Raw genomic sequence first — 22,787 nt, 5'->3', positions numbered from 1 at the left:
ATGACAAAAAAAAAAAAATGAAAACGTTATTATAAAGCCAGTTGTAAGGAATTCAGAAAAGGACACAAACAGTTGTTTTATTTACCACTCACAAAAAAAAACACAATCTAAATTGTACTTGGATAAGGCATTGCTAAATATGGGTTGATGACGTGCTGCAGGTACAAGAATATACCGATTACACTAAGAACGTAGGAACATAATGTGCAATTCACTTAGCATTAACAAAAACACAAATTTCAGAGGAAGTAAATCTGTCAATGCTTCGTTATAGTCGTTTGTTTCGGTTTGTTGGATAAGAATTAATACACATAATACCAAAGAACATTTGCCAAAATCAATAACCACACAGTGCATTTAAATACCAACAAACCAAACTCCGCCTATCATTAACCGTGCATTCTCCGTCGTATGACTTTTAAATGTTTGGGTCTACCTGTGTGCGGATATTTCCGTGTCACTAGACAGATGTAGCGTAATACTATTTGTAGTTTTAAACATTTGTGAATGCGCTCACATGTAGTTTCTTAAATGCGTTGTCCAATAATTAATGAAAGCTTGCCTTTATCGACAGATAACACTGGAATTTTGAAATTATTTCACGTGGTTTTGGGACGTGTAGTCTTTTTTATCGACACGTACCAGTGAAAAGAGTACTGAACAGGGGGCTCATAAAGACTACATTCACCAGAACTCTTCCTCTGCGTTGGAACGTCATTAATAAATACGGTCCTTTTGGCCAATCAACAGCGGAGAAGGTAGTGGGCGCTCGATGATTGGTTCATTTGGACGAGAAAGAATTTCAAATGATAACGGCGGAGCGCTAGAGGGAGTCAACTCTGCACAAGGCTAGAGCTGTTTACAAGAGAATACAGTTTGCGAGAGAAAAATATAATATTTTACCGAAAAGGGGACATTTGATCCTTTGCGAGAGAGCAACGAGAGAGGAGGTAGTTGAACATCACTTTGCAGGTTTAAGAATACTGATGTTTGAAAAATATTGATTATGTTGTGAGTGTAAAAAAGGCGGTTGATCTCCTTTCATGACGGAACAAAACAGAAGGCCCGAAGAACTGCAGTACTTTTATTAACCAACTGAATTAGCTAAATACTATTTAAAAACAACTTAATACGATATAAAGATGCTATAAATAACAGTGATGAATCGTTATGTTTATTTGTAATTGTTGTATATAACTATCCGTAGTCCCATATGTCTATACTGACTAAACTTTTAAAGTAAAAAAAAATAAAAATAAGTGTATATTCCTAACGGTACCATAGCTTTTGTAAGTTCTCCAGCATTTTGTTCAGCATGGGGCATGCATGCATACATACGTTATTGTTTTTGTTTGTGTTGTCGGATACTGCGTATTGGGAACGTGATTTGAAACTAATGTGATAATCCTAGTTTTCTGTGGATCTGTAATTAAACTAATTTATAAATACTAGAAACGTCTTGGTGGGACAGGCTATATATACATATATAGAGAGAGAATTTTGTTTGCCCCCATTTGTGTGTGTGTTTAGGTGGTTCTATACATATTGTTTGAGGAGACAACAGCTTCTCTCAAAGCAGATGAAGGGACAGCGCGACCATGCACTATAACATTATCTATATAACACTGTGCAGAAGGCTGTCTAAGCAAAGGGCGTTATCTTTTTCTTCAAATACAGGGAAACAAACCGTTGGAGACTTGAAGTCTTGTACAATGGCAGATAGTCGACAGAACGCGTCTGGAACAAATTACGAGTTCGATGCACCGAGTGTGGTCATTAACTTCACATCCATGGAGCATGATGACCACGATGCTGACAACTGGTTTGGTAAGAAATGCCAAATACTGGAAATGTAACTGCTATGAATCGGTGGACTCCCAAATAACGACCGGCTTTTTCTGCAGCTCTCCCACGATAACGGATATGTAATTATTATACAGTGTACAACAATGCAGCATGTGACAATAAGAGTCTTTGCATTTACTCAATGTTTAGTTAACTTGTTTATCTATACCAACGTCGTTATGAAGTCTGGTGAAAATCTATTTGTGCCAGTAAATAGGTTTCCCCAGGTTTGATAGAATTGGCAATCTCTTTCCATTATATGTAGTTTTGACATTATTTATTTGAGAATGTTTGGGTATACCCCTGGTATGTTATTTGTGTTAACAGTGCTTTCTGAAGTAATTTTTTTTTTTATTATGTTAAAGATACAGTGGCAGATGAACAACTTGTAACTCCAATAAAAGCTTTTGGAGCTTCGCCTAGGTCTGATTTACCAAAAGCTGTTGTCGCTCCAATGGCCAAAGCTGAAATCCAAGAGGAAGGCACAAGTAAGACAATCACTTTAATAAATACACATGAGTGGTAGCATCACGCTCTGTGAGCTGAATAAGGCATGCACCTGCTGTATTGGCAAAAGGAGAGAGAAATAACATTAGTTACAGAACAAACACATACAAAAATGATTGATCATTTTACTGGGATTGCTATAGAGCTTTTGCCTTTTGCCTTCATAAATTAAATGCTGAATACAATTGAAAAGCATATGGTATATTTAATGCTTATGTTGCACAGTAAAATGCACTTTGACTGAATTTATTTGACTAGACAATAAGCTAACCTATTCTGGGTTGACGGTCAACTTCACGTTTTTAGAAATTTCAGTGTGGTGGTTGGTGCATATTCAGTTTTAATTGCATGAAACAGGCACGCTTGCTTAAATGCCTTAAATCTGTTTCTTCATTTTTAACTTGTGTTGTATTTATTTCTCAGAGAATGAAGGCATTGAAGACAACATGTGCCCTGTTTCTTCAGCTGCATCTTCTAATTTGGTGACCTCTTGGGGTAGCAGGAAACCTGGAGCCAACCAGCCTGCTAAGATAAAAGCTCCAGGAGCAAATCCGAGAAGGTATGAGGCACCAGGCTAACGTGTGGTCATGTGCGGTGGAACAACGTGCAGTAATTTGAACAAGCTGAAAGTATTTCATCTGTTCACTGTGGCTGTGGTTTCTGCCATTGCCTTTAAAATACTCAATACAATCAATGCACAACTATAAATGGCAGTGATTGTGCTGTAGTTCATATGTGAAGCAGCCAGGTCTGACAAGCATATGTTTGATACAGCCCCCTGAATATTGACGCGTGCCTTGTTTCCCTTCAGAGTTTCAAAAAGATTGTCGGGACAACAAAAACTTGATCATCAACGCAAGCAGATGGCAAAAATCCGCGAAGAAAGGCGGAGTGCTGCTACAGCTGCTAAAGAATGCATACCTCCAGTTAAAAAGCAAAGACGGTAAGTCATGGTGTGAAAAGGGCAGTCAAGCCTGACTTGCAAGAAATTGTAAATGTTGTTTTTGGGGTGTAATACCATATTGGATAAATAAATGATTAACCTATGATTTCTAAAGTCTGTATGAAATCCGCTTCCTTTCCTTGATACCCAGCCTTCCTGTCCATGAAGTGTGGCCCATTTGTATTACTGTGTCTTCAAATATTAAAAGCAAACTTCAAATATACAATTGACAGCAATTTGTTTGTACCAAGAACTGTTCAGCCTTTGTGTGTACAAAGGAAATTCAAACTGGTTTATTATAGTGTGTGTAAATATGGTGTGCATGTCGGGATCATTGCAATTGATAAGTTGACTAAATTAGAATTTTATGCTCCTTTTTGTAGGCTTCTTTCTGTTAGTGTGGAATTACAAAGTCAACTTAAAACACATTTTATGTGAGTACAAGTCAAATTGCTTTTATGTTACAAACACTTCAATGTTGTGTTTTAATCTTAACAGGGCTACCAGCAGAGGCAAACTGAATGAGACATCCACTGCTGATGACACCGTGCAGAGTAGCATGTTGCAGTCTCCCAAATCAAAAAGCAGAATAACCAGACCCAGCACTCCAAATGTACTGAAGTATGTATGCTTAAGCAGAAGTGCTTTATGTTGCATGTTTATAAATTGCGTAAAAGCAAGTCATCATTTTTGCAGGTGCTGGCGACCTACATATCTTGAGTTACAGGGGATTGATTTTCAGAGAATGTGTAGAATAGCCAGGTAGCAGGATCTTCAAATTTAAGGTTTTGAAAATATTGCTTTCATTTGAAACTGCCTTTGAATCTGTCTTAAGTGAAATGTATGTGGCACTTGGTAATCCAAACTGCCCCACATTTTAGCAGTTTTACAGACACTTAAGGCTAATCTCCTTCCATCCCCTAAAAGGATGGCTGCTCCAGAGATCTTTTGAACTGGCTGAAAAAAAAAAAAAAAAAGGCAAGGCAATACAGAATGATTTAAAGAAACGAGATATCTTGACGATAGTCTCCGGCAGGGCTCAGATAATTAGATAATCCAATAAATCTACGGATTGCACAACATACAGAACTAAGTGCGTCTTCCTTCCAGGAGGAAGAACTTGGCTCCCAAGCATAAGAGCTCTGAGCAGCAGGAGCTTGAGAAGATGCAGCTTCTCCAAAAGGAAGTCATGGAGCAGCGCAAGAGAAACAGTGAAAGCCTCAAATCAGTTATTGCTGGCACAAGTAAGCATAATCTTCACGATCCACTCAGTCTGGGAGTACTGGATTTGGGATACATTTTCATGAACAAAAGATAGGAAATTTGTAATGCATCTGATGCAAAAAGTATGCTTTGCAGTACATCAGAGAAACAGAAGGATAAATTCAGCCTTACTGTCCTGTTCTTAAAACTTAATAGGAAGTTTTCTGTTGGTGACATTATTATGAATTTTGTGACTGGAATAGAACAGGCAGTTGGTAGCAAAAGTAACATTCAAACTGGGCACCTCGGAACCTTTTTCTATGATGCAAACATTGCATGTTTAAAAAAAAAAAAAAAAAAAAAAAAAAAACCCTGTAAAACTGCTACACTCCATGTCATTTTATCTAAAGACTTGGTTCAAATGTCCTGTGTTTACATTTTCTTTTTGTAGGCCAACCACCTAAAAAGGTTATTCCTGGGACTGTACCAATAGACTTCCATTTCCGCACAGATGACAGAATAAAACCGCATGGGGAACATCATTCAGAAACCTCTTACAAAGAGGTTGACTTTACAGCGGGGCTGCGTAAACATCCGCCTTCACCAGTAAGAATCAAACTTTTGCATATTAAAAATTTTACTTTGTAACTTGTTTAGTTATGGAACTTTTAATGCACACATTGGGTGTATCACTGTAATTTACTTGTCTGTCTTACAGATGCGTTTAAAGGGCAGTACCATCCCAAAACCATTCAATTTGTCTTGTGGTAACAAAAGGAAGTTTGAAGAAAGTAGTACAACGGAGTATGTGTCCATGGCTCAACAGATTGAATCATTCCAGAAGCGCACACCTGCGCGGTACCATTTGAGGAGCAGACAGAGAGAAGAACAAGGTATCAACCCTTTTGTTCTAAGCTTCTCAAATAATGCACGTGTAAATGTGTGAATTCCCTCAAAATGGCCTCTCGCAGGTCCATTTATCGTGGCTTTGTAACTTGGGTGAGCAGGAATGTTTGATTCTCAACTAAACAAATGGTTTTATGATGCCTTTTGTATAGAACATAAATGGGCTGCGACATGAAGTTTGTGTGTATAATATATACAGGGCAGCAGTGTGGAGTAGTGGTTAGGGCTCTGGACTCTTGACCGGAGGGTCGTGGGTTCAATCCCAGCTGAGACACTGCTGCTGTACCCTTGAGCAAGGTACTTTACCTAGATTGCTCCAGTAAAAACCCAACTGTATAAATGGGTAATTGTATGTAAAAATAATGTGATATCTTGTAACAATTGTAAGTCGCCCTGGATAAGGGCGTCTGCTAAGAAATAAATAAATAAAAATAATATATATATATTTATATTTTTTTTTTTTTTGTGCCAGGTCCATCGCCAGTGAAGAATATTAAATTAAAAATAACAGATCCAAAAACACCACTACTTTTGGCCAGAGGGCGTCACCGAGCAGTTACATGCAAAAGCACTGCGGAGATAGAGGCCGAGGAGATGGAGAAAATGAAAAAGTATGTAAGCTTTGTGTTCCCTGGCTCTGTTAAATCATGTCCCGTGGTGCTCATTTAAGTATGCAGCTTTGATAACATGCTGTCCTAGAAGGTTACGTATGTGTTATTTAACATAAGATTAACAGTTGATCCAACCCCTATTATGTTAATATAATAAGTTGTTCACATGCGTTTTTTGTTTCCATTCAGATTTAAGTTTAAAGCACTTGAGCTGAATCGTAAAGTTCTTGAAGGTGGTCTCCTACCAAAGAAGCCCCCTGTGAAGGAATCCACACAGCCAATTGGCTTTGACTTGGAGATTGAGAAAAGGCTTCGGGAGAGGGAGGCTACCAAGATACCTGAAGAGGAGGATTACACTTTCCATTCCAGACCTCTTCCTGTAAAGATTCTTGAAGAAATTGTGGTATGTATTTTGACTTGGCCTGACCACAGCTTCTGTATGCAGAACAAATTGGGTGAAATGTACATTTTTACCCAGAATACATATTTACACATGCTTAACCCTTTGCGGTCCGTTTATTCAGTGCCTGTCAGGCACGTCTGGTCCAATTTATTTTCACACGCGCTGTTTAAAGTTAATTTTATTCATATTAAAATGGGTTTGAAAGGCACTGCATATCAACAGGACACTCAGTACTGCATCTCCAGCCCCGCCCCACTCCTTGTTTGCTGTATTTTTCACATATCTCTTCATAGTCGTGCATACTGATAAATCATCTCGTTTTATCACCCAACTCCTCAATAATGCAATCCAAGTCCAATGCTATCCAAGTTATTTTATTACTACAACATCTCAAAAAGCTTGGCAAATGTCTGATATTCCTCTAGCGCTGGATGCGGAAGCAGCTATCTTGTTTGTCTGTGGTGAAGGGACTATTGCTTAGATCTACCTCCCCTTTTCTTTTTTTCTTCTACCCGTCTCACTTGGCCATTGAACCTGGTCCGATATAGTACCGCAGTGTGATTTTATATATATATATATATGTAATTTTTTATTTATTTTTTCCCCAGGGTGTTCCTGAGAAGAAGCAGTTGCCTCCAACAGTGCCGCAGTCTCCAGCCTTTGCTCTTAAGAACAGAATACGTGTCGAACACAAAGTAGAGGAGGTAAGGATCATGTGTTGATATGACGAGTCCAGTTCATACAACTGGACTGATGTGAAGCCGTGTGTGATTTTATTGCTGTTAAAGACCTGTGACCTTTTTTTCTTTTAGGAAAAAATAGCTCCAGTGATCAAAGCAAACCCAATGCCACACTTTGGGATTCCCTTCAAACCAAAGCCACAGGAAAATAAACATGTGGAAGCGTGTCCCTTCTCCTTTGAGTTGAGGGATAAAGAAAAACAAACTCTGAAGGAGAGGAAAATTGAGGAACTGCGTAAAGGGGAGGTAATTCAAATAAATAAAAAGCAGTAGGTGTGCTGGTTCACTTCAGTCTTGACTCTACTGTAGTTCAATCTGTAGATATGCGAAGACTTTGCTGAAATGCTTTTGTTTGTGTTTTAAGGTTACTAAATTCAAAGCCCTTCCACTTCCTGACTTTGAACACATCCAGTTGCCAGAAAAGAAAGTAAAGGAATCAACCAACCCGGAGCCTTTCAAACTCCTGATTGATGAGAGGGGTGCAGCTAAGAGTGAACGCTGGGAACAGATGGTAGGTTATTTGAACTGTGAAGTGTTTGTTACCGTTCCTAGTCTGGACAAACTCTTTACAAGCTGTTTCCTTCTCAGATGAAGGAGGAGCTGAAACAACAAGCGGAAGCTTCTAATTTCAAGGCTCGTCCAAACACAGTCATCCATCAGGAGCCGTTTGTTCCGAAGAAGGAAAACCGATCCATTTTAGGTATAGTTATTGGGTAAAGTAATTTATATAAAAGCAAATCCGGTTCATAACATGGCTACCTCTTTGGTGTCTTTTTGTGCTTGCTTGTGTGTGGAGGGGGTAGTATTTTCATAAGTTATTGGTATACTGTGGATTGAGTCTTCATCATAGGTTGGTGGGCTTCATTTTTCTATTTAACTGTGTTTTGATTGGGCTTTGGCTTTTTGTGTCCCTCCCATTTTGTTTCCAAACTTAGAAACGATTTCCAATTCCGTAGTTGCAGAACATTTTGAACTGTCAACGGAGAGGCGTGCCAGAGAGCGCATGGAATTTGAAAAGGTAAATTCAGAAAGGGAAGCCCTGCGGGCAAAGAGAGAAGAGCAGGAGCGACAGGAGCTGGAGCAGAGGGAAAAGGAGGAAATCATTAAACTCAGACAAGATCAGGTAAGTGACCAACTGTCTTCTAGACTGCAAAAGCTGTTCCTTCAGTTAAATCAATGGTAGCTATTTGTATTGTACTATTTGGGACTCAGACTTTATTTATCCATCCTGTGGGAGAGCTGTGTTATGACTATTTTAATACAGAATAGGGTCTAAGAGAATTAACTAAGTTGCAGTTTACCTATTTCATCGACCAACTGTTAATAGGGCTGTTTTCCTCTTTTTGCAGGTACACAAAGCACAACCAATCAGACGATTTAAGAAAATGGAGGTGAAGCACAGTGACCAGATACTAACAGTTCCCCAGTCTCCTAACTTCTCAGACAGATTCCGTCTTTAAAGTAGCCGTGTGTTCTACATAATGTGTAAATATCTGAATGCCTGACAGTTTTCTATGTGGACGATAAGATTTGCCCATTTGTGGCTTAATTAGAGGCTAGAGTTCTGTTCAAACAAAGGTAATGCCAGAATGGCACCTTGACTTGATGACCTGATTTGAACGTTGAGCGCACCTACCCTTTATCTTAATATTTTAATTTTTTTTTTTTGTAAAACTTAAATGTTTGTTCAATAAATTGTACACTTGTTTTACATTTCAGATTCTTTTTTTTTCTATACTATCCTACTGTTCTGTGTCTTCTAAAATATTTTAATGTTGGTGTCATTTTAAAAGTTTTTGTTTGGCTTCAGGTGCAAACATGTAGGCTTTTTCAAAATCAACATTTCCTTAATTAACAGCAAAAACTTCTTCCATGGTTCTTTAACTCTTGAGCGTACGTTACCATGGGGCTCAGAAGTAAATTTAAAATGCGTAACAACCTGCTGAATTAGACCTGACGAAATGCAAGCAATACATTAAAATGGCTATGCACTGTAAGCTTACCAGAGGAGCAATCACTTCTACTGCTTACAACACTTGGTTTAAGTAAACATAAACAGCAACAGCTATGTTTTCAGTACCTTTTTCCATATACTATATAATTAATGGACTTATAATTGTAAATGTGTGTAAAAGAACTCTTCAAGTGGATTAAAAATGTAATCAAATGTGCGTGTTGTTCCTCCATATGTGATTTGTATTTGTGTATAAATTATATTTGAGATCGTGGCATGGTAGATACATTGTCAAATTGGGAGCAACCATGGCTTTAGAAAAAAATAAATAGCATCTGTTCTTGGTGCAGAGCAGAAAATATGCGAATGATTTGAAAGACCTCTGGATTGCCTGAGTTGATCAGTGTCTAGGTATAGACCTAATAAAGCCCAATAAACAAGAAATGTTCCATTTCTGAAACCGGATTCCACCAAAGAAAAGAGTGCATAAGAACTAGAAAATAATAGCACTGTATATAACATGCATTGAAAAGATTTGAATTGTGTAACTAAAAGAAAGGCGAGGTTGTAGATTTTGACTGGACTTGCCTGTTAAAAGTTATACTTGGCATATAAAATATTCTTCTGTCAGAAGCCTAAAAAAAATGGTGGAATACTGGCAGTTGGTGGAATCGTGGACCAACATTGTCACATACCAGTACTGCCTGAGTGATTACTGCAAGACAATGTGTCATGGTAATACATCTATAGTATTGTACTTGCCATGTCAAATGTTTCCTTTTGTAGGTCAAGTAAGTGCATTAACGTGACTCATTGCTGGAGGAACTCAAACCTATTTCTGAATCAAAAAAAGACTGGTCCATTAAAAACTATTTTGGGCACAGTAAAACTAGTCAAATAATAAAAGTATAGAGGTTTAGTCCTGCAAAAAGAAAGCCAAATGTACTTGGTGGTGGGAGACTGCGTAATATATGGATGTGTTACACAATCCCAGCATTTATGTAATGTGGCTCGATTTACTTGTCTTTGTATTTTCACAAATTCATGGTATACTCCTGGTCCCTTCTCTACTGTAGCTGATGAGCTGACCTTTTGGTGCTGGTAGAGGTTCAGGTTCTGTCACCCTGAAGCACACAGGCCAGCCCGCATTAACATTCTCACACTGCTTACTGTGTGTTTTATCGAGGGGCTAAAGGAAGGGTGGAATGAATTATCTGGTGCTAGTCCCAGTAGCTTCAGCTTCATCCTGCCAAAGCCTTTTACTTTCACAGATAAGGGTGTACACTATGTGCTCTAAATCTGCCAATTAAGAGACAATCTTGTTTTATGCATTCTATGCCTTGGCACCTTCAGGTGGTGAATGAGTATTATGTATGTACAGCACAGATTATTTCCCAGTGTTTTTAGTTCATAGCTGTGAGTTTGGTGGGGATGGTGACATCTATATAATTTGAAACACCTTTGCATGTTAGGGAGCTTGGTGATCCACATTTCAGCACAATCGACATTGTCCTGGGAGGCTGAAGACTGAGAGTACATTTTAAAATAAAATAATTGACTGGTAGTGGATAGGCACAGACAGAAGTATCTTTACCCAAGTGTGGTCAGAGGTGAAGGACCTAAATAAATCCCCCTTTGTCTACATTCTAATAGTCCCAGCTGCACATTTCCATGGTCCTGGCACGGTGTGAGTGATGGCTTCTTATCGGTGGTGTGCATCCTCCACTGCAAGAAAGAATGTGTCCCTGGCTGCCACGAATGCCTCTATCAGGGACTAGTAGGGTCTTGCTCTCCTATATTTGGAGCAGCGCTGTAGTTTATAGCGCTAGAATCTGGCCAGCTGGCCAACAATAAGCACCATCACTGCTCTGTTGACGTAGTGACCTACATTCATGCTGTACAATACCCTTGAGTTGTGAAAGCGACGGCTCCCTGCCTGCCTGCCTGTCTTTGTTTCACCAGCAACACAGTGCAATGTCTCACTGTCCACTATAGGGACTGTCAGGAAGATAGCAGAGCAGACCCCCCCCGAGGGCCTGAACGTGATGGAGGTCAAGTTGGACTGCCTTGGCCGCAAAGTGGACAAGCTCTTACAAGGGCAAGAGAAGCTGCTGAGAGACCCTGGGGAGGCTCGAGACCAAGGGGAAGCAACAATCCGTGATTTTGTTGAGGCATCATCTCGGGGGTCTGGGCAGTGTGAGTGCAAGCTGCTGTGCCAGGATTTGGCCACAATGTTCTCCGCCATAGCGTCTACTTATGAACAGCAGAACCAGCGTCTGGAGAACTTGGAGAGGCTGGTGCTTGGGATACAGGGTGCCCTGGGGTTGTTGGTGGAGACTCTAGCTGGAGCGCCTGGGGGGGCTAAAGATGGAACCTTGCTCCCCCAGGTGAGCACAGCACCCAAAAAGGCAGAGCCACTCTCAACACTGCTGGGCAAAGGCAAGCCAGGAGAGAAACCCTCAGGTTTGGTTGCAGCAGGAAAAGGAGAAGACGGGAACAAAAAGGTAAGGGGGTTTGTGAGTGTGTGTGTGTTTTGCTTTGTTTAATTAACATTTTTCCCCAAATTCTCGGGGACTAGAGACTAAGCTGTTGCTCCCCTGCACCCTTTTCGGCCATAAAGAACAAAAAAGAAAATGATGAGTAATCAATTTGGTTGCGTGTACAGTATGAAACACTTTATCCAGCACAGAGAGCTGTGGGGAGCTCTAAATGCCCACAGAACCAAATGGAGAGGGCTGATTAAAGATTATAAAACCTTTTTATGAGTGTCCTTTTTTTCTGTTTTTAGGAAGGTAACAGCAGGCCTAGTGATAAAGAAAGTAAGCTACAGCCAAACACAAAGGGTGTGAAACAGACGCACAGGAAAGGTAAGACAAAACAAGTCTGTGCATTGCTATTGTTGTACAACATGGGGTGTAAAAACCGTCCCTTTCTATTGACCATCCAACCCTCAAAATGTCAAGTGCTCCTATATTTAGCAGTGTTATGGAAAATCTCTGTCGTCTTGCCAAGTCTGATTCCTTTTCCGTTTGCATGTGAGCTGCTTGGGGATTAATAAGGTTCAGGGCTGCAGGATGCCTGTATCCCCCCTGGGGGTGCATGTCCCTGGAGACTGGGATATAGTGGAGCATATGTCTGTCACACATACATAATAAGATGCCATTCAATTGTGATGAAACTTGCGATGACAGTTCATAGTAACCACATCTAGATCATAGTGACCAGCTTGTGATTTGAATGAATTTGCTTGAACTTGCTGGACATGTGTTCCAGTAAGTTAAAGAACATGCTATCTGCATTGGTCAGGACACACCACAAATATAAACCTGTTGAGACTTGTGTGCCCTGGAAGACAGCAGCAGTGACCACAAGTGTAAGGAAGCAATTAACTATGGTAATGCACATAGAGGCGTGACCATCGTCAATTGTATTGCAAAGCATGGCAAGCTTCAAATTTTCCATGTAAACATGGTGGTATTGTGTACCATGGCATGTATGATTTTAAATAGTTTTTCATTTTTCTTCAATACCAGGCTCCCTAAGTTTACCTGGAGGAGGTAAAGCCACAGGTTCTGGCCAGGCGGCTGTACAAGCTCAGATCAAACTGCCTGAGAAGAAAGAGGCTCATAGTCTGATCAAAGCCAAACCCCAAACCCCTGCCCAGGCAGAGAACCCCACTGCTGGGAGACCCCAGGCCTCTCCCCCAGGAGACAAGAGCCTCCCCAAGTTCAACCAGGCAGCTGATACTGGAAGACAAGCACAGGCAGCAGTGGCATCATCAGCACTGAACGCTGCTTCCAAGACTGGAGAAAGTAAATCACAGGACACGAAGAGTAAAGCCACGGGGAAAGTGGAGTTCACCAAAGCAGTGAAGGACGGCAAAGAAGATCAGCCGGTTTCCAAGCAGGAGGCTGTTAAATCCAAGTCCAGGAAGAACACGGGGGAATTTAACCCGAGTAAGATAGGCCCACCGCCAGATAATCAGGGCCAACAAGCTGCTGGAGCTGCAGAGTTCATGAATGCTGGCACTGCAGATAATGTTCAGAACGCCGTTTTTGTGAAGGTCATGGAGAACCAGTTACTTGAACCACCTTTGACTGATGGCCCAGCTCTCAGGCACGTGCAGAGCTGTCCTGTCTCCCTGCAGAGGTACAGCGATGCATGCTACAGGCTGTAGATCACAGACAGCACTGTTATCATGCAGAGAGATGCGTGCTACAGGCTGTAGATCACAGACAGCACTGTTATCATGCAGAGAGATACATGCTACAGGCTGTAGATCTCAGACAGCACTGTTATCATGCAGAGAGATGCATGCTATAGGCTGTAGAACACAGACAGCACTGTTAGTGTGATTTAGGGCATACACAAGCTCACCTTGTACTTAATAAAAACATTAAAATTAGATCAACTACACAGCCTTCTGTGAGGAAGCCCCCCTCAGTTCAGCTTTGAAAGGATGATGGTGCTAAAGAAAGCAGCAGTTTAAATGGTTAAAACTAGATACCAACTGTAACTGAAAGGAGCAGCCCACTGAAATAATCTGTTAAATCTAATATTTACTCTGCAACCTTACTTCTGGGGGGAAAAACGAACAACTTGGATGATGTTAGCGGGTTCCAAGCAGGGATTCCCTCATCTGTGTTGCTGAATGATTGATTGATTGATTGATTGATTGATTGATTATTGATGGATTTTTCTCTTAATTGATCTTTTCAGAGATGAAAATGAAAATGAAAAAATGCTTGGAGACAGTAGGGTGGGTGGAAAAAATAAAACCACGGTGGCCGCCAAAACCTTATCATCTGCAAACAAACAGGAGCTGCCCCCGCAGGACTCAAAATGCCCGGCGCCTTCAAGCAGAGACTCACGCAGGGGTTCTGAGACCTCAAGAAGGGCCCGACCTGCTGCTACAGCTGCCAGCACAGAGAATAAAAGTGTAGCCCCCTCCCTCATAGCCATCCGAGTCAGCCCTGCAGAAAGCGATGGGAATACCGCCAGTCAAGCCCCAGAACCTCAGACATGTTTCAAAATGATAGGCAAGGTTCATTTTTTAAAATGCCTCTTCACAAGGACCTTGGATTTGTATAGGGGTTGGGGAATAAGACCTGCATGAGAATTAGCCATGTTAATTCCTTCTCAGAATTGACGGTTGTTGATAACCCACAGTTTAATTTTCTTCAGATGCCCTATACCTTGCCTCTTATTAAAACAAATATGACAATTTGCTGTAAAGTGACACGCTTGTTGGTTGTAGTTTTTTTTTCCGAGATGGCCGTCATGTTTGCCCTTTGTTGGAGTCTAGCTGGTTTTATGTAGCGGTATCCACGTGGAATGGAAACTATGTGGTCTGTTTATTGCATTCCACGTGACATTCCTTCCTGGTGCTGCAGTTCTGACATCGCTGCCTGGGTCAGAGGAGTTTACGAGCAGATTTACCATGTGATCGGCTCTCTGTGAGCATCCAAATGAATCCAGGACTACTGCCCAGGCAGCAAGCAGAATCCAAGAGAATGCAAACATTGTAAATAATGTGCACAAAGGAGCGTGTCTCTTCCATTTATATTTATATATAGATAGATAGATATATAGTGCAGGGTTACACTTTTGTAAGGAGTCTATTATCGATTTGAACACGAAGACAGCTTTGCCGTGTCATTGTCGGCGATGAATGTACTTTTTCTTTTCGAGGAGTTTGCTCAGCGCTGTGCTTTTGTGTTTGAATCCCTTTTCCAGATGACAGTCCTCCACAGCCTGCCCCGTTTGCACATGGCTTTGTGGCTCTGAGGCCAGCCTTGCCCTCCACTTTCTTCAGCATCAACACCAAGGAGGTACTGGGAGGGTAAGGTGAACATGTTTTTAACAGTCTTTAGGGCTCGCCTTTCTTTTCAGTTTATAGACTTGCAGCTTTATTAACATGCTGATACCAGGTGGCTACATAAAGTAAAGAAGTACAATAGAACCCAAACCCAGTTAATCCAAACTGACCTAGAGCCCGAACCACAGCATCACGCATGCATGCTGCCCGCAGCTGCAAAATCCAAACTTCAGTTTCGTCATTTGATGAGCATTTTACAATCGTTTGGTTGACATTTATTTGTTTCATTTTTTAGTGGAAGGTTTGGCCAAGTGCACAGGTGTACGGAGAAAACCTCCGGATTAAAGCTTGCTGCTAAAATCATCAAGGTCCGAAATCCCAAAGAAAAGGTAAATACATACAGAATAGCGGCCCGCCTGAGAAGTCCACTGGGTCTACCTTCAGTGCCAGTCACAGAACCAACAGATTAGGCCAGCATGCTTAAATCAAGAAAAATATGGGCCAAATAAATTTTTACTAGCAATATTTTTTTTCTTGCAAGCATTCTCTTACAAAAGTGTACTGCAGTATCTTTGCAGTTTCCCATGCTTTTCCCATGATTATGCATTTACCATAGTTTACCCTGGTTTGTCATGTGCCCACTTGTTTTTCACCCCCCAACAGGAAGTGGTGCGTAACGAGGTGCAGGTGATGAACCAGCTGAGCCATGCCAATGTGATCCAGCTGTACGACGCCTTCGAGGTCAAGAACGAAGTGGTGCTCGTCATGGAGTAGTGAGTGTCTGACAGATCAGACCCCAAGGTTGTGGATACAGGGGCACCCGTCCTCATAGCCATGCATACATGCCATTTTTATTTATGCTGTTGTGTTATGTTCATTTTACAAGCTTTGACTTTTAATGAGGGTTATATAAAACTGCCATTATTAATTATTAAAACCCCCTTAAGGGACTACTTAGAATGACATGGCTATGGACGGTGATCTCTATGATTTTAATAAAGTGCTCCCTCGTTATAAGGCAGCCCTCTTATAAAACAGACAGCTTGATCATGGGTCCAGTCTTCTCCAGTTTGCCATTCCATTTGAACATGCCTTCTCTTTATAAGAACACAAATAGCACAGTCTCCTAACTATGGCTCCTGAGTTCTAAAGAAATGTGCTGCTGGAATGCAGGCTTCTGAGATGCACACTGCGACCCCAGTAAAGCACTAACCCCTCCTGATCTCTCTGCCCTGTGACCCCGCAGTGTGGACGGTGGAGAGCTCTTTGAGAGGATTATTGATGATAACTACCACCTGACAGAGGTGGACGCCATGGTCTTTGTGAAGCAAATCTGTGAGGGAATCCACTACATGCACCAGATGTACGTCCTGCACTTGGACTTGAAGGTAATGAGTGCTGTTGTGAATTAAAAACACACGTGAGCCGTGCACTAACCCTTTACCTGAATTAGCCGTGACAGTGTCCATGTGTCATGGTTCGAGTCGTTCTGGGTGCATGTCAGTGCAGTTCCCCAGCATTGTTCCTGTTTCATGTTTTCATTATATTTTTTTCATATGTACCTCCATTCTTCACCTTGCTTGTCATTTCCTCCTTCTTGAGCATGACGGTTGTCATGTTAGCAGTGGAATCTTCATGACTTCTAAGAATGAAATAAATAAGGTTTAGAATGGAGGTTCATGGTGACATCACATTCATGTTACTGCCTTCCACAGCCTGAGAATATCCTGTGTGTGAACCGGACAGGTCACCAGGTGAAAATCATTGACTTTGGGCTGGCCAGGAGGTAGGTCCTCATTAAAGCAATGTGTGTGTTACTAAACATAACCCAGCCCTACAACGCTGTCAGCACTGAAACTTACAATGAAACCAGAGACCTGGCAAACTGGAGCTGGCGAACATGGAAACTGGAATTACCTCAATACTGCGTTGTCACAATGGGTAGCAGATTGGGTGATGCTTTTCTCTGCTTCATAATCCTGTAAAGAAAATATAAATAATGCAATTCTGTGCAGTGACACGTGAAATTAAAAACAAAACCGGGATTACACGAGCAAAACTGCGATTTTTGTAATTGTCAGACAAGCATGGATTTAGGTATTCAAATCAGTGCCCTATGGCATTTATTATAGTAAAGGAATATAGACAAACTCTGTATCTCACACCTTTATATATTTCAGTATAAAGAATATGTTCTGTATTTTAGCTAAGAACCAGGGAGCTTCACTTTGAAGGTTTTTTTTTTAAATGATATCTTTTTGTTAATGTATATATTGTGTTTGATACTTACAAACCTCTTTTTTTTTTTACATACATTTCAAGCAATGCTTGTCTAAGCGCTCATTTCAATTGAATACAAATATCCCTGCTCTTCAGTGGGGAGTCCCCACACCTTGACTTCCTTCCCCCTCCCTCCCCTCTGGCAGGTACAAGCCCAGAGAGAAGCTGAGGGTCTCTTTTGGGACCCCCGAGTTCCTGGCTCCCGAGATTGTGAACTTTGATTTTGTGTCTTTCCCTACGGACATGTGGGCGCTGGGTGTCATTTCATACATGCTGTAAGTACAGTTTTGAATCAGTCCAATGATAGAGACTTGCTGTACATGTGACCAGCCCTTGTGCTCCTTCAGGTTGAGTGGTCTCTCCCCGTTCCTCGGAGACGATGACAGTCACACCCTCAGCAACGTGCTGGCTGTTAACTGGTACTTCGACGAGGAAGCCTTCGAGCACGTCTCAGAGGAGGCGCGGGACTTCATCTCCAACCTGCTCATCAAGGAGAAGAGGTGAGCAGGTGGCGGGTTGGATGCATTATTCTTGTGGACGATGTCAGGTTGAAGGCACCCGCACTGAAGTCCTGTATTTAAACACAGAGTGCAGGTACAGTAGGGCAGTCAATGGAAGCTTCCCCACGTCGTCCTTCCTGCCAGTGAGCTCCAGCTGCTCTTAATGGGAAGAGCTGCCCTTTCTCTTAGTGAAGCTCATGCTTATGTCTCAGTGTCCTTACCTTCAAAAGCACTACGATTCAGAGGCTGCTTTTATGTGATGTGGATAACATTGATACAGGTTTGAATTGAATTGATGTAATGTGTGAAACACAATGGAAACAAATTGTGAGTCATTATTCAGTGTGTCACAGATCTAAAATGAACCCTAAGAAAAAACATCAACACGTAGACATGCATTATACATTTCCATTTGAATTTGTAACAAGCCTTGCAACATCAACATTACATAAAACTACAATCTTGCATTTCACAGCACGCTTGTGCTTTATGAATAGTACCCATATTCATCTAGATTAGGATTGTATTTCAAAACTCTTGTACAGAGTACCAGCAGCCCTTCATAAGAAGTATACTAGTGATCCATAATGTATGAACAAGTGCACAATTTCCTTTAGTGTGAATAGAAGAATATCATTATAAATCAACCAATCAGCATTAAGGAATTGTCAAAATCCGAGTACCTTTTATTGTGATGTCATCCTGTGCATAAAGTCTAAAGCTAGAGCATAACCCTAAACTCAGTTCTCAGTTCTTGAGTACAGTGCTTGTTTTTGTGAATGCGTTGTGTGAAGGATGTTTCCTGTGATACAGTCTGAGCAGCCCCCATACCAGACACTCTACACACAGCATTCTGTTCTGTAATCTGTATTGAGCCTTTAATCGGTACTAATGAAGCATGTGACTCCTACAGGATTGGTAAACTGGAGGTACAATACTTTGATAGCTCTACACAAATAAAACCCTGCCCAGTGTTTTCTGGTTTTTCTTTGTGTTGTAGCGGGCGTCACAGTGCAGCACAGTGTCTGAAGCACCCCTGGTTAAACAATATAGGGGAGAAAGCCATGCACAGCAACATCTGCCTCAAATCCCAGATCTTGCTCAGGAAGTACATGGCCAGGAGGCTCTGGAAGGTACAGTATCTGTGTGCTTTCTGAATGGGTTATATTGACAAGGCTATTGTATAGAAACAACTCTGTAAACTGCAGGACACATTTATGAATTGCCACATGCGTGCCTATTGACTTTATATGAAATCCCTTAGAAATGTTGACCATGCTGTAAAGTATTTACCATACTGCCTGTGCTTTTACACGCCAGCTTAGTGTGTGACTTCACAGTTACTCTTTCAACAAGAAGTTACTCTACAGAAAGACTGCCCTGGGGTAACTAATTCAAAAGCTCCAGCATCTTCATCCTGAAAAAGTCCCTTGAAAACCGCTAGCTTTCCTTGAGCAGCTGTACGCAGTTCACAGCTCGTTCTTAGCCATTATTTTTAAGCAGTATTGTTTTTGATGGCTGCTGTTACTGAAGCACATAGATGCTGATGTTTTAGAGGCCTAATGCCTTTCAGAAAGCATTTTCACAATGTTCACACTTCTTTGATTGCCTCGGCCTGTGGCTCCGGGTTCAATTGATTGATAACTTCCATTAGTTAAACCTGCATTTTAAACAGTGGCGGCTCCTTCAATGGCAGCTTACGGCTGGGAGCCCCCAGACAGCCCGTTTCAGCACGGAGCTTCTTATTCTGATGTGCCAACCCTCTTTTGTTTTAAACAGAAGAACTACATTGCTGTTGCTGCTGCAAACCGATTCAAGAAGATAAGCAGCTCCGGGTCGCTAACCACACTGGGGATCTGAGCCTTGGATCAGGAACAGCATCCACAGAGACCACGGTGTAGAAACTCCCCACCAATGGACTCCAGCCACAGCTCTGAGTGGAGATACACAGCTTGTAAGGGGAAGGGGGACAGTGGGAATTGACTGATGATGAATAATGGTGTCACTGTCTCTTTAGGAACCTGCTCCAAACTGTATTACTGTATTACTCCTAAACACCTACTGGACAATGACAAATATGTGGATACCGTTGCTACTCTTTTCACTACGGGGTCTGTGGACCCACAACCTCCCTTTCAAAAAGCTTCATTGAGCCTAGTATTGAGTCGATTGAAAGCATTCTATGAGCTGGAATACTGTGATTGTATTGTTTGGCTTATGATAATGATATTGCATCTTTTAACATGGGGACTGGAGTTTTATTATCATACAAAATGGGGGGCTTTCTTTTGTTTATTTGTACCAATGCCGTAATTCCTATTGCAATAAAACTAGTATTTAGTTACGCATTAAATAGAAAAGAAATGAGGCATGTTTGTGTGAGTGTATGTTTGTGTGTAAAATGGGTCTGCTGTTTCCACTTGGAAAGCTTGGATATACTGTGCACTAATGATTACTTTTAAAACAGTTTCAGCTTTAAAAACAATTATATTCTCATCTTCAAAAACCTGTGGGCATTTCCGTTTATGATTTACTAATGTGCCGATGTTCAGGAAGAGACACTTATAAGACACAGCTTTTCTTTTCTCATAAGGAATATAATATGGAATGTGGGGGAAAGGTCATCACTTCTGTTTTATATACATGAGCAGGAGGACAGTATTAGAATCGTCTTCTTTAATGTGGATATTGCACATGTTGTTAAGAATACACAGGGTACATATTTTGCACTAAAAAACATCGCTTTGCAAAGCGAACCGGATCTGTGCCGTACCGTTTATATCTATCGACTGTAAACCGCTAGCCTTTCCTACCTGGCAAACTAAAGGATTTATTTTAATATAATCATACAGCTCCCTTTTAATACGATGCTCTTCGTTGCTCAGTGAACTTGTTATCACCAGAGGGACATTTTATGAATACTAAAATCTCAGAGCAACATCATCAACGCCAATCCATCTAGCCACATGGTATCATTACACTAGAATGCACTCGCACTCTGGTTTATGCAATAACTTCACAATTGGTGTAACAGTCAGCTGACATGCAGACATTACTATACAGTCCTGTTGTTGGTGAGAGGATTAGTATACAGAGCCCCCCTTGATATGTCATGATTCAACAGCTCACTGTTTAGACATATTGACAGTACATAGTAAGAGTGCTGTACTTTATTGTATATAGGTAAGTGCTCTACACTAACTCAGATAGTGAAAAGAGGGAGCCCAGTACATAGATCACATTTTAGATCTGCTAATGCAAATCATAACATGTTTTTTCTTCGAGTGCACTGATTTCTTTGTAGTGTAATATTATTGTTTTTTAATTCTGTCTTGGACCAAACCAACTGGGCCTTGGCTTTGCTTGGGAGTCCCCGGTCACAAAAACCACTCATGGTGGCTCCTTCTGGAGATACACTTCCTGCGTTGAGGAGGATGATGTAAACGCTGCACATGGCCACAGCCAGCAGCCACATGATGAGCAGACTCAGCCTCACCCTCCTGGGGGTCAGCACCCTGAGGTAGTGAATGGCATGACAGATGTACAGGTACCTTTCCACTGCCATGAGGGTCAAGGTGGACAGGGTGTTAAATATGCAGGTGGTTCCGATGAAGAGCTCCGCCTGGCACCAGAACCCGAGGAGGACTGTGTGTCGGTTGATCAGGCAGTAAAGCACAGAGGGGACCAAGGTGGTGGTCAGGAGAATGTCACTCACTGCCAGGTTAATCTGCAGAATGAATCGGGGCTGCTAGTAAAGATCCTCCGATTGCAATAAAGCCAAAAGCGCAAAGTCGTTGACTGCCAAGGACAAACAGTAAACGGAGAAGAACACAACTATCAGACAGCTGACAATGACGTCCGAGGGCAACATAACCACAAAGTTGCGTCTGGCTTGGTCCAGGATTGCTCCACTCCTTGTAGAGTTGTCAGCTACAGCAGTCACATTTGCTGTGACCTGCACTACAAAATCCATTGCTTCTTTTTTCTTCTCAATAGTATTTGTTATTTTATTTAAGCTTAATTTAGATTTAATCTTTTTTTTTTTTTTTACTACAGTCTCGTATCTACGGTTGTTTTACTGTGCAGAACACACTGATGAAATAAAACCCTTGCCTGAATCGAGACCTTTTAACACTGCTTAGAAACTGCCCACCTCCTCATGCAGATTCATTTTAATAGCTTCTAATCCGCTACAGTTGGAACAATCAGCTTTGCCTCAAATACACTAATAAATAACCTTAGTTTTAACACATGCTTTGTAATTTATAATTAGTTACCTTTTTTGGACCAACATAGTGTGCATGTAGAAAAAAGAAATACAGGCTTTCAAGACCAAGGTCTCTTGATTAGTTAAAGGTGGATTTTTTGAGAAGAAAGAGTGTAGGTTTTATTACATTTTACAGAGGGATTAAGACTTTGCAGAAGGGCACATTTCTGATGTGAAAGTGTAGCATTCTGTTTTTCAGTTGTAACAGTGCTAACACAAAGCTAGAAATATGGAATGTGAAATCCTATAGATGAATGCAGCCCAAGGTTAAAAGGGCCCTCTGACACCAAATCCTATAGTGTATCACAACATGCTTGCATTCAGTACTGTTAGAAAGCAAAACCCCACTGTTGGAATGTAGATAATTCAGTGCACAGGCCGGAGGGCACAAAGCACAAAGCATAGTATGTGAACAGCAATCACACTGCACTGTCCTGAGACAAACACGCGCTCTCCTTCTCGAGGACCAGCCAGGGTACTGACCAGCCACTGAGCAAACAGCACAAGGTAAGCAAAACCCATTAAGAAATTCCTAAACGCACACCAGTGTGCTGATGGCACAGATTGTTAAGATATCTTCAGGACTCATTACATTTACAAAATAGTATGCTTATATTTGTGTATATGTCTGTCTGTATGTTTGTACATATGCATGTATTTTGTCAATTGTTAATACTTTCCATCAATATTGCTGGCTTTCTGTTGTGTAGCGACACATTTAATTTAAAAATATAGTTTTCCAACCCAGCTTGTTTTATATAAACCCATATCCACTTAACCCCTTAAAGAACTGAGCGGTTGTTCAAACGA

General features: G+C 41.2%; 2 protein-coding genes across 4 annotated transcripts; both read left to right on the top strand.

Moving 5' to 3' along the window:
* Positions 1-805: 805 nt before the first annotated feature.
* LOC117429850 (targeting protein for Xklp2-A-like) lies at positions 806-8,869 on the top strand. Of its 3 annotated transcripts, none has more exons than XM_034049750.3 (17): positions 806-950; positions 1,678-1,827; positions 2,211-2,333; positions 2,776-2,911; positions 3,164-3,295; positions 3,794-3,916; positions 4,406-4,539; positions 4,950-5,104; positions 5,217-5,391; positions 5,877-6,015; positions 6,205-6,418; positions 7,027-7,122; positions 7,231-7,404; positions 7,523-7,669; positions 7,747-7,858; positions 8,115-8,281; positions 8,508-8,869. In XM_034049750.3, the coding sequence occupies exons 2-17, from the start codon at positions 1,713-1,715 to the stop codon at positions 8,616-8,618; spliced, it is 2,253 nt and encodes a 750-aa protein (XP_033905641.1). In that variant the 5' UTR covers positions 806-950; positions 1,678-1,712; the 3' UTR covers positions 8,619-8,869. The 3 variants fall into 3 exon arrangements, with proteins under 3 accessions (XP_033905641.1, XP_033905623.1, XP_058859926.1); XM_034049732.3 differs by having other exon boundaries at positions 8,094-8,281; XM_059003943.1 differs by lacking the exon at positions 806-950 and adding an exon at positions 952-972 and having other exon boundaries at positions 8,094-8,281.
* A 2,141-nt stretch (positions 8,870-11,010) lies between these two features.
* Positions 11,011-20,164, top strand: LOC117964469 (myosin light chain kinase 2, skeletal/cardiac muscle-like). The gene is made up of 13 exons (XM_034907964.2): positions 11,011-11,616; positions 11,901-11,979; positions 12,646-13,261; positions 13,832-14,151; positions 14,849-14,954; positions 15,226-15,319; positions 15,594-15,703; positions 16,177-16,318; positions 16,646-16,716; positions 17,357-17,485; positions 17,558-17,710; positions 18,711-18,843; positions 19,490-20,164. The coding sequence occupies exons 1-13, from the start codon at positions 11,158-11,160 to the stop codon at positions 19,568-19,570; spliced, it is 2,493 nt and encodes an 830-aa protein (XP_034763855.2). The 5' UTR covers positions 11,011-11,157; the 3' UTR covers positions 19,571-20,164.
* The last annotated feature ends 2,623 nt before the right edge of the window (positions 20,165-22,787 follow it).

Source organism: Acipenser ruthenus, chromosome 29 (genome assembly GCF_902713425.1).
Source record: "Acipenser ruthenus chromosome 29, fAciRut3.2 maternal haplotype, whole genome shotgun sequence".
Lineage (NCBI taxonomy): Eukaryota > Metazoa > Chordata > Actinopteri > Acipenseriformes > Acipenseridae > Acipenser > Acipenser ruthenus.
Note: the sequence above shows the minus strand (reverse complement) of the source record. Positions and strands in the feature narration are given on the sequence as shown.